Raw genomic sequence first — 12,666 nt, 5'->3', positions numbered from 1 at the left:
ACCTGCCGCCTATAGCCCCCGACGCAGCTATGAGTCAATCTGACCTCTGACAACTGGAGGACAGGTGTGGCCTCATAACACGCACCCACGCACGCACGCACGCACGCACGCACGCACACACACACACACACACACACACACACACACACACACACACACATCCATTCTCTGAACTGCTTATCCTCACGAGGGTCGTGGTCGTGCTGGAAAGAAAACTGACAATGGAAAAACGAGACCCAGAGCACAAACTCAACAAAAGTGAATCAGGAAGAGCGAATGATGATGATGATGATGATGATGATGATTTCAAGATTAGAATTGAGATGTTGAAAAGCCAGTCAGAAACGATGATATTTTTTATTTTACAATGAAATCAACATGCCTAACAGCCCTATTTGGTCAAATAAAAGAGATCAAAACTAACTCAAAAGTGCAATTTTAACAATAAGTAATGACTGAGCCTCAATGTCAACAACAAAATTACTCCAAGGGTCCATAAGAAAGTGTTCCGGCATTAAAAATAAATAAATAAATAAAATACCCCCCCCCCAAAAAAAAAACATTAATTGCTAAGTGAAAAAAAAGTCCCTCCACCTGGAGGTTGCTCTCATTTGGGAATTGGTTGGTATGGTTATGCTGTGATTAGCCGTGGCAGCCAAGTGATCTTAGCAAGCAGCAGGAGGACGTATGACATTTATTTTTCAAACCCCTGACCCAGAGGATGAAAAATGTATGTCTCCAGCTTAGCCAAGGCGGTGTGGGTAATCATTTATGCCCGTGTCTCTGGTCCCGTGACTCGACCTCACTGGTTCGGTGTCTGGCAAGTGATGCATGATGCTTCCCCTTCACTTCCTTTTCCATACTCATGCTCCCATCTAGTCCTGTCCACCTTGCCTTCCTCCCATCCCCGACAGGATGTTGTCAGCTTGTCTCTCTGTTGATTTGCACCTGTCAAGTTCAAAACTTGACCCAGAGTCAGCTACCATGCTCAGCTCCCTTTTCTCTCCCTCCATCAGCACCCCGCCCCCGTATTGTGCCTCATGTTTAGCCGTTTCCACACTCTCTAAATCTTCTCATTGTCCAACTGTATGCATATTCATCATCCACTGACAGAGACACGCAGCTCTTTGTCATATGCAAAGACGCGCGTGATGAATCACACATTATATAAAATGATTCAAATGTCATGTTCAGCTTCCTATTTGATGCATACCCAGATCTGCTGTGTAATGAAACATTTCAAGGTTCGTGGCGGCACCGTGATGCATGAGGTTTGCGTGTCTGTCTCACAGTCAAAATGTTCTGGGTTCAAATGTAATTTTTGACACTTCTAGCTGTTTTTGCATGCTCTTTCTGTGCTTGCATGAGTCTTTTTTGCGAGTCCTCAGGTTATTTGAAACATCAGTTTTCTAAAAGTGTAAATGTAAATGATTTATTGTCTAACTCAACGATGACAGGCTCTAACTCAACCGTGACAGGATGAAAAATGTTGACCAAACAGCAGCCTTTGACACAGCTGACAGCAATACACCATTGGACTCTCAGAAAAACGTACATACATGGCTTAGCATCCTGATGAGAGTGTGCAAATCTGAACACAGCACCCCAATCCTGAAATCACTTCACTGGCTCCTGGTCTCTTTCAAAATTGAGTACATGTCACCCTCCTCACCCACCAGGGGATTCAGGGAATCCCCCCGACACACCTCAAAAACTCTTCACACCCAAGACGAGATCGTAACACTTTTTACAAAAGTCTTTTCCGACTCTTTCCATTCAATTAATTCTATCCAAATGGATCAAAAGATCTTCCATCTCTGCAATGGAAGCAGTACCTTGACTTATGAATGCTGCACTTTACGAGTTATGTGCAATCATTATTTTTTTATTTGTGTTCCAAGCTCTAGATATGAAGAGAAGTGGAAGTAGAAAAAAAATCGAGCAGTTAAGGAACATTTTAGTAAAACCTCTGCTCACGAACAAATTGGTTTCAGAAAAAAACATCAGACAAATTTGTCTTGGGTCTACAGATTATGTGCAATTTGTATTTTCTCTTACGCAATCTTTCACGTCACATATTTCACATTCATATCTTTTTTGTGTGCTGTAAATTAGACCTCAATATGGCTTCCAAGTGGTGAGGGAACATAGTGATTTTATTGAATTATTTCTGCAGAAATTCTGTAAAAAGTCCTCTCTGCAGTACCAGGGGAGAAGTTCTGTTCCTGTGGAAATGCGGGTGCTGATCAGTCACTGCTGGTGCATGTAACTGAGCGCTGCAGTACAACTTTGTGGAAAACACTTTCAAAAATGGCCTTCCCTGCCGCTAGAGGTGCGGTGCGAGTGGGTCATCGTAAGGGGGCACAGCGACTGGCGCAAATCTCCCAGCTCAGCATGGTCTCTGTGATTTTGGCGGGCTGGAATGGATTTATTGTATTAATTTCACTGGAGGAAATTCATTTGACATTAAACTCATAATTCAAGGTATTCGAAAGAAGACTGTGCTGCTTTCTAGTACAGTTCACTTGCTCGTTTCATCTCAATGTGCAGTAAGTAGTGTTTGTCTCTCTGTGAAAAACTAAAAAGTTGATAACTTGGGCAATTAGCAGAACTTAAAAGTGTAGACTATAACCTTTCACATTATGGAAATTAAAATACAAACGTGTTCCTTTCCTCTAAGAAAAGGATAAGAATGTTCAAGAGGAGAGAAATTGTTATTTTATCAACTTTCTGCTGCACGACACTAAGCTAGGAAAGCGTCTGGATGCTGTAAAGGCATAATATGCAGTCTGGCAGATGTGCGAAGTAGGTGTTCATACCGTCATTGCATGCTGATTATGCAATATGGTTGCCGTTGGACTCAGTAAGCCGAACATTTGTTGCTTGACATTTAACATCCAGAGAGGTTTAGCACAAAGAAAGACCACCGCAGGTGGACGCATGCTGTGTCAACTGCTTTCGCTCCATCCTAGTGTGTGTGTGTGTGTGTGTGTGTGTGTGTGTGTGTGTATACTCTATGGGCAACCTAAATAGCAAATACACACGCAAACACTTACATCCAATTAGCCCAGAGGCTATTACTTGCTATTAACCTTCAGAGCATCTCCACTGGCTCATAAACTCTGCATGGTTGTCTCTGAGAGATGGATGATACCTTAAATATAGTCCCCGTGTTGAACTCTAACCCCTAATGATGAACAATGAGGCTTTTGGGCCTGGTGCTGTTGCATAGGGGAGATTTTCACAAGATGGCTGCTCATAATGCGACACCTATGTGCTCAGACAGACGGTGTTTTTCAATCGAATTTTCATTCCAGTGTGCACATGCAGTACAGCAGAACCAAAGAGGATGTTTGCGGTCTGGTCTCTTGAGTTCTTCATGTTCTAGTCAGCGCTCTGCAGCGTTTTTCAGACAAAATTAGCTCAATTACCATTCGGGAATTGGATCTATTGTACCTGATTGTCTGCTGCATCTGTAGGCGATCGGGATCTGTGGCTGAAAAGGTCGTTAGACTCGTGCCAGCTGGAACACTCTCCTCAAATCGGATGTGTTTCGGATTAGTGGGGAAGTAAGGGGGTTCATTGACATCCTGGACAGATATGGTTACACCCGCCGTGGACTGGAGGGAGGACTGGATCCCACTGGCCAGATGGGCCTGGTTGGACACCACAACTGTCAGCATGAAGGCTCGGTTCATCTCAAAGTCAACTGCCTAGAAAAAAGAAAGTACACAGGGGAAGGTTATTTTTGATTAAAGTTGCTAAGTTTAGTCACTAAATCTCCTATCCCACAGAGTGGCGAAATTTTCCCAGTATTTGTGATGGTAGTGAATGTTGCGCTCTCGTCAGGGTTCGGCAGGATTCATTTAAAGTCACACACATATCGATCGATCGATCGATCGATCGATCGATCGATCTATCTATCTATCTATCTATCGATCGATCGATCGATCGATCGATCGATCGATCGATCGATCGATCGATCTATCTATCTAACGTTTTATTATTATTATTAGTAGTAGTAGGAACCAATTGTAAAGGGGTTCTGCCTAGTTGACATGCAGTCCCCAACACGCACTCAAACAGACATCTACTTTGTGAGCTCTGCACAGCCATTATGAAACGAAGATACTGTAGCATAGTGAAAAGCATAGTGAACTACTGACTAAATGAAGAAGGAGACAAGCAATATTTCTAAGGATATTTAGCCCCTTGTGGATGTGAGCCCAATAGGTTTGTGTGCCTTTTTGTTGAATCAGTTGTCTTCATAACTTTCGTCTTTCATTTATTGTTTTGTAATGCCACTTGTATTTATGTTTCATATCCGTGTTTGTGACCAGTTCTAATGGATTTGTTACTGCTGCAGCGGTTGTGAAGGCTCTGTATAAATAAAGCTCTACAGTATTGTATTGTATTGTATTCCTGTAGCGTAGCACCATCTTCTGGATGCATAGCGTAACCGCAGCCACTATAATAATAACAATAATAATACATTACATTTATAAGCGCCTTTCAAAACACTCAAGGACACTTTACAATCAAAACAAGAACAATAAAACCACAGATAAAATTTTAAATAATAAAAGGAGAGATGAATTTAAACTGAATTTAGCGACTCGAAATAGTTGACGCCGGCAACATCGCCACCACAAGGAGCACCAGCTGACCCAGCCAGGCCGGCCCCCGCCACTGGGCACCGCATCATTCCCCCCACGGGCAGATGGAGGAGCGACAGGACGGTCCACAGCAGCGTAGCCCAGACACAGGACCCGTCGACCCCCACCACGGGGCGCAGAGGAGCGGAGAAGGCACGGAGCACCGTCCGACAGCCGAACAGGCAGGACGCCGCGACAGCGCGACCGAGGACAACCGTGCGACGACCGACGGTCCAAAACCACAACGAATTGCGACAGGAGAGGAGGGTTTCTCCCATGACGAGAGTAAACCATAAAAAACCCCGTAAAACAAACGCTAAAAAAGAATGAGAGAAGGGTGAGCAGCGGCAGCCAGACGCGCCAGCGTTCACTCAACCCGGAAGTGACCCGGAAGTCCTCCGAAGACTATTGCGCCTTATAATGCAGTGCGCCCTATATATGAAGACAGGTTTAAAATAGGCCATTCATTGAAGGTGCGCCTCATAATCCAAGGCGTTTTATAGTGCAGACAATACACACACACACACACACACACACACACACACACACACACGCATTACGGGTGTGCGTCTCTGCACAGTAGAAATTTCTATATGATTTTTACATGGGGTGCAAAGCATACATTGTAAATAATAGAATGGAGGGCTGTCACTTTTGAATCATTTTAGGATCAGTCCAAAATCTCTCTAAACCCTCCAGACCCCCATTCAACCCCTCTCCTACTCCTACTCTTGCTAATCCACACATCACTGGATCCTCCAATTTGTATCCTTGCTTCACTTCACTCGTCCTCCCTGATCCACCGTCTATCTTTTGAGTTTATCATTTTCTGTGATGAACATATCTTAATGACTCACTGCAATCAAGAGTCACGTGTTTGTGTATTTCCATGCATTTGTTTTCTTCCCGTTTGTCTATTGCAAACCTTTTATCCTTACCCTAAAAATGTGAATGCCTTCTCATGATCTCCCCAGAGAGCTGTGCAAATGTGACAAGCTATGTTTAAGACCTTCGCCTTTGTTTACAGATGAGCTTCAGTGCCCCATGGGTGATTGTGCATACGTGGTTGCGGTGAATTCTTGTGCGCTAGCAGCACATTGGTAAAAATAAGAGGGTCTCTTATGACGTCTTGACTTTATCGTTTGCATGATGTCTGATGTGAACCATTCCGCCTGCTGTTCCCTGGAGTGACTCTGTTTACCTCGCGCAGCAGTCTATTTCTTGTCGTTCCCAGGGGGAGTACTGTCCCTTCTTTTATGATTTTCCGATAATATCCCGCGGGTCTCAATGGAAGCCTGCGGCTACTCGGCTGCCTCCTGAATTTTACATCAGGTAGTGTGAGAGATGGACAATGAAAGGCACTCATGTAGAGATAATGAAGAGAAGCAAAATGCCAACGTGCACTGTTACGGGGGTCCTCTGGGAATTATATAAAACGCTGTTGTTATTTCTTAAGCATTATTGTCAGACATAAGACTTGATTTGCTGAGGATATAACGTCATGAACAAATTATTTCTGCAAGATGTGTACAGCTGCTCATAGATGAATGCACACAAAAAGGCAATACACAAGTAGATACACACTTGAAGGATTTTCTTTTTCTGCCTTCATAAGAAATGGGTTAAACAAGCTGGGCCAGCCATGGTCCGATTGGCTGAGCACAGGAACAAGACAAATCATTCTTGGTTCTGTCGTTCACTGCAGCAGGTATCCCATTATAGGTGTGTAAAACCACTGCCTCCGTAATTGGGAAATCAATACCTTATTGCTACAGTGATCTTGCCAGCCATTTCGTTAAGGTATGCGTGTGGGAGTTTTTCAGGACTTCCAATTCCTCATTTTAGACACGAAGGGTCATTCCAAAGGCAAAGACTGCAGACTGGCCCTAGGAAGGGCCTTGTGTTTGATTACTATCGTTTGCACTTGAGATCACACTCGATGATGCATTTAAAGCTAACAATGTGATGTTGACCTCGATGGGGAAAAAAGCAAAAAAACAAAAGTTGCAAAGTCATTGTCTTACCTTTACCACAGTCACCATGCCATCGTTGCTTACAGGGTCAGTGCGAATGGTGAAGTGACCGGATGGATCGCCACTGATGATCCTGTAAACAGCATTCCAGTTGGGGGAATGCGGTTGGTCGGCATCTATCACCGTCAGGTTAGCCACCACCACATCCACCCGGTTCTCAGGAACCTCACCGGAAAACTGCAGAGATCGAAAAATAAATAAATAAATACTTGAAATAAATAAATAAAAATGTTACCTTGAAAAACGTTTTATTTTCCCAAATGTCCTTTACGGACATACTGTATTGTGGCAATTTGTTCAAAACATGTCTGTCTTCCATTTCTCGTAAGTGAAGGAGTCATTCTTTCAGAGTTTCAGGTAAAGTAGGTTGAATGATCCTGCTTTTGCGACTGCTGAGGTACAAACAAGCGGTAAACACACTTGCACATTGGACATGCACTTGCGCACAGGTGTGTTGTCGAAAGTTTTTCTGTTTTTTTCTGCACTTCTTGCCCTCACTCATGCACATTAATATCCTGTCCCTTTGAAAGCCAATCAGAAAGGAAGAGGCAGTGAAGAAAGCCAAGAGGAGCCACCAGTGGAGGAGGCAAGAACATCTGTTTGAGCGTAAATGAGTGGCTTTTAGTTGTCTCCTTGCTGTGCTAACATGTGCTGTGCCCCGATAAGCCTGACGACGAGTGAGCTGCTGTCTGTCAGATGTCTGTTATGGTGGGGATTGACCAAAGTCACACCGGCTCAGGGGATAACGATGAACCAGAGGACCCGCCTACACGAAGAACCCAAAAACTCACAAGTGACTGCGTATGGTCGAAGGGTGATTACTTGCTTTGCTTGACTCATCTGGAAGCAACAGGCATGAAGCATCCCAGCGTCACCATGGGTAACAGAAGCAGTTGAAACCACTGAGCCGCTTATGTGAGTTTATGATATCAAAGAGCAAAGCCCCGGACCAAATTCTCCAACGGGTCGTAATACCCGGCACAACCTTCGCATCAACTAGCAAACAGCTGACAGCTGTGGCTGAATTCGGGACCTATGTCTGGAGAGCTGTTTGGAGACTTGGTGACATTCTTAAGACAACACACAGGTCCAGGTGGTCCTAAGTGGCAGGTTGAGTGAGAAACAATTAGTCCACGGGTGTGCTCATGTTTTTGTTCACAGACTGTCGAGAGCATCCAGATTTGGTGACATCTGCCACTGCTGCTGAGTGAAGAAACCACAAATGATAAATTGAGTGTGAATTCATCTTCAGTGATTTCGTTACCTAGTTAACATGGTTGCAAAAAGTGTTAATTTTTTTACTCGCCACACTCTTAGTAGAAAAACAATTATTCTTAATTTGAACAAAGCTCAGTCATGATCATTTAGATCAAACATTGATTGCTTCATTTGCAAAATGAGAAAATGTGTTTGCCAAAATGATTAAAAAAATGGAAAGGATTTAAGTGATTTATTGTTTATATATGATTGTTGTATATGATGGAAATTATACTGCAAAAGAAACGTTACCATTTTTCCAAACCAAATATTAGTAAATGCAATCAGGTTATCTCCTTCATACAAGGCATTGCTAATGTTCTGTGCATGCTCTTGTTTTTATAGTACAGGAAGTATGTGTATGCTCTGTGCCCTCGTCGTAGGTTTCAGTGACAGAGTTAAGGTGAGGGCTGATCTTAGATCGTTCATTTTTGGGTCTAAAAACAATAATTTCTGTCTTTTCTGGATCGTGCTGGAGAAAATTCTGCTCCATTCACTCATTGATTTGATGAATACACTTTTTATGAAAGTACAGCCTTGTTCCCACAGAGGTGTGAACGTTTGCAACAGTTGGTAAAGGTAGCAAAATGCGCATTCACATCAGGGTTCGTCTGGGTTTGTTAAAAGTCACAAACTTTTGCAAAATTTTCACCAGACATTCGCCAAAGGTTTTAGTGTTTTTTCTTGTTGCAAGGAAATTTTGACCATGCATTACAATACATTTCTATTTTCATAGTGCTTTTACAACAGTTTTCCTTGCGACAAGAGGGCTACAGGTGAATGCCTGCTGACAGTTTGTGACCTTGAACAAACACTGACGAGAACGCAACATTCGCTACCTTCGCAAACACTAGCAAATGTTTGTTGCTCAGTGGGAAAGGGGTTAGTGGACCATAGGCATGTGAAAACGCTGAAATGTAAAGTGGATGGCATCTGTATAAGTATGATAAGAGATGAGCAAGGGGCAGATATTAAATAGAGGTGGTCCTAGAATGGACCCTTGTGGAACCCCGCATGTGATCTTTTTTTTTGCTCAGACTCATGACGACCAACTGAGTACTAATATACCACCAAATATAAAACCAAACTTTGTTAATCTATGCCATCTGAACAACGAAAATCTTATACATGAGATGTCAGACAGTACAATAAACCTGTATCATTTATCCACACAATGTGTAACCTTCCTGCAAGTATATCAGCTTAGAGCTTAATCAAACAGAACCAGATTTTACCAACGGTAATTACAATTGTAAATTGAGACGAGATCATCATTATCCCAGTTTTTATTCAAATTCAAATTTTGCTCATGTAAAATGGCTGCCTTGGCTTATTAAAGGCGGGGAAACAGTGCTTTGCAAGACCTGTGGCGTTTATAGCAGACACTAAATATTTGCATCATGGTGTGCCTTCGCAACCAAATGACTTTTATGCAAACCCACCATCCAAAAAGGGCTGATTTATGATTCGATCGGGAGAAATTGCTCTGCTCATGAAGCTCCGCTAAATTTTATCTTCAATAACCATGATAGCAATAACTTTGCTGTTGGGCAATGATTGAAATGCACTCAAACTAAAAGTTAGACAGTATGAATCTTTTACTGGCCGGCAACATCAATACGCCACCGTCACATGTAGGCAGAGGAGCGTGTCCAGATCTGGGCTGATTTACCACAGCCCGTGTCTTAGCTTTATCACCATTGCTGAAAAAATAGCTCCTGAGATGGAATAATCCGTCATTAACTCATCACTTCTTTTGTCTTGGCGTACACAGCATGGTGGGCCACGCATCAACTTATCATTAACTTTGCATCTTTTATTTATTACTTTTAACTTCAGCTGGCCACTCACTGAACATTTCCTTTACGTCGGACACATGCTACCACATTAACTCTTATAGGGTCTTAACAGACTCGGGGGTAAATGCTAATGCTAACTCCTCAGCGACCACCTCAAAGAGCTGCTTGATTCTGCCAAGCTCAGCGCCTTTCAGCCCGACGGCCCATCGCTCACTTCCCTGCAGGACTTCACACAACAGACAAACTTGTTCCACTGCAGCACATCATCTGTCCATCTTTGACACAACACTTGTAACATTCTATCAAAATCAACATGTACGATTGGTTCTGTGTTCCAGCTCTTGACCAGACACTACCATTAAGCCGCACTAAATATTGATCACTGCGACATGATACAACGTACCACACTTTTTAATAACCCTAAATCTCCTGTTTATTTCATACTGAATTGATGGCACAGCTGAACTGACACCCACCCATCACCCACCTCATTCAAAAGCTGATATGATCCATTACAACGCGGACTTTAGACTTTGCGTTTTTACCCCATCAAACATTAATGACCTCGTCTACTGTAAGCATTATTCTACATATCACCATTATGACAACAACCATGAACCATTTTTCTGGCTCCAGGTTTGGAGTGATGAAAATCAGTGATATGGATTCGTCATTTCCTTGTGTGTATGCATCTGTACTTTGCTCCGGGAAAAGAGGAAGGAGCACTTGTTGCACTTATTACACGACACTAACTGTCTTCCTTATTTTCTCATTTGCCATTGTCGTTCTCCTGGTGATCTGCCCAGAGCACCTCACTCTCATTCTTTGTAATACATTTCTTGTGGGTGTTCTTCAGAAATGTACTCTGGTTTATCTCACATCCATGATGAGTTCATAAATGGCAGTTTGCACCTGGGTTCGGAATGCTGTGACATACTCAAGGACCATTGATTGTTCTCTTGTGCTGCATTTGCAGCCACTCACCGTTCTGGAGGTCAGCATGGGGGGGTTGTCGTTTATGTCGGTGACCGTGATAATGGCGGTGGCCGTGTTGGAAAGACCAAAATTCAGGTTGCCCTCCATGTCCGTGGCTTGAACGATGATAGTGTACTGGGACACTTTCTGTGAAGGCGAAAACAAAGGACAACAGTGTACTTAGTGTTCAGCTGGAGGTACAAAAACAAGTTGTCAGAATGACTTTTTTGTGTTATAATGACTAGTTGCCCATATTTAAAACTCAGAATCGCAGGCTTTTCACTTGACTGTAACCTCCTAAGCTTGGCTTCATGCAATCTGAGCGCTGTCTTCTCGCAATATTATTAACAGTGACATCGCCAAATTCAGTGCCACTGACGGACAGATGTGGAGACAACGATATATCAGACAAAGATTAATTGACGATCTGTGAAGCAATAGAATGATAAATGCCATTCCATATCTTGAATGACACAATATCACTTAACTGGAAGATGAAAAATGTGGCTGTTGTCGTGTTATATCTGAGCGTATTTGTGAGTGTCTGCATGTGGCGTCCCCTCCCTCGCCAATGTTTTTCTTCTTTCCCTCCCTCTCCTGCCTTCCTCTGTCTTTCTTACTGTCCCACGGTGCAGTTAATGGGCTGTGGGAAGGATGGAGCCCCACAACTGCCTGTCTGGATAATGTGTCTTGTCACTGGAATTCCAAATTACATTTCCAGTGTCTCTCTAACCTGCTAATTACAGAGTAAATATCCCAATTAGGCCATGATGCCACATCAGGAGGGTCAGACAGCTTCTTGCATTTCTGCTCTTGATGCTCAACGAGATGCTGAAATTTACACGCACACCCTCATTACCTCACATGCACAAACACCACTCACAAATGTCCGCGTGCGCACGCACACACACACACACACACACACACACACACACACACACACACACACACACACACACACACACACACACACACACACACACATCTCTCCTTTGCGAGTCTTATTAAGAGGTGGTCTGTGCTTGATTGTCCCATCAGCCAGCGTATGGCCTGTACACAGCACTCACGCTAATTAGAAAGAAAAGAGCACAGGAGTGGAGGGGAAGAAGCAGTTGGGGATACAGTTGAAGCACAGGGAAAGGGGATTACCAAAAATAGACACAGTTTTTTTTTCTTGTTGTTATTGTCTGTTTTTTTTTTTTTATTTTGTTTTGTTTTGTAGAGTCTAACATCCCCAACATGGAAACTGCAGAAAGGGAAAAGGAAGCACAGAAAGTTTCACGGTTTCAAGGGGCCAAAGTGCTGACTATAAGTGGACCAGTATAACACTGTGGTGTGCGGTGAAGTTTATGTTTAGTGCATAGGAACCCCCCCCCCCCACAGGTTAGGAGAATTCTCGACTACTCTCAAAGGAAAGTGCCGGAGGAGGAAAAACAGGTTTGTAATTCATATAGCAAAGAAATTACAGATGCATGCACACGTAAGCATAAAAAGATATGTATACATATGCAACCAAGCATCTGTTAATAAATGTATTTTTCAAATTGCTTCAAAGAACACAAAAAAAAAAATCCTCGCTTCTTTTGCTGTCCAAAAGCACATGTCCAAGGCTAACTCCCTCTCCCGCTCACATCACCACACGTTACAACTTTACTGATGGCACGCTAGAAGTCGCCGATAGCTTCAAGTAACTTTGCTTTGAATTCAATTCAATGCATTCAGTTGACATCAGCCAGGACTGCGGTTACGCAGCAAATCCTTCATGCGGCAGTGTGCTCCATACCTACCAGTACTATTCTACAAATGTAAGTACGCTGAAACAACAATTGGCTCATCTCACCGACACATCGCCATGGATGCCACCGTTCATCACCATGGCCGACCACGGCTGAACCCGACCTGCCATTTCAAGACACATCAAGAGTAGTGGCAGTATTTTGTACGTGT

At 43.2% G+C, this 12,666-nt stretch overlaps 1 protein-coding gene across 1 annotated transcript in view; it reads right to left on the bottom strand.

The window, feature by feature from the left end:
* Positions 1-12,666, bottom strand: part of LOC109528545 (cadherin-4) — a 205,109-nt gene that overhangs the window by 15,003 nt on the left and 177,440 nt on the right. The window contains exons 9-11 of the mRNA XM_019891309.1: positions 10,729-10,866; positions 6,680-6,865; positions 3,457-3,713 (exon numbers count right to left, since the gene is read on the bottom strand). Of these exons, the coding sequence (XP_019746868.1) occupies positions 3,457-3,713; positions 6,680-6,865; positions 10,729-10,866 (581 nt within the window). The remainder of the gene's footprint in view (positions 1-3,456; positions 3,714-6,679; positions 6,866-10,728; positions 10,867-12,666) is intronic.

Source organism: Hippocampus comes, unplaced genomic scaffold, assembly GCF_001891065.2.
Source record: "Hippocampus comes isolate QL1 unplaced genomic scaffold, H_comes_QL1_v1.1 scaffold174, whole genome shotgun sequence".
Lineage (NCBI taxonomy): Eukaryota > Metazoa > Chordata > Actinopteri > Syngnathiformes > Syngnathidae > Hippocampus > Hippocampus comes.
Note: the sequence above shows the minus strand (reverse complement) of the source record. Positions and strands in the feature narration are given on the sequence as shown.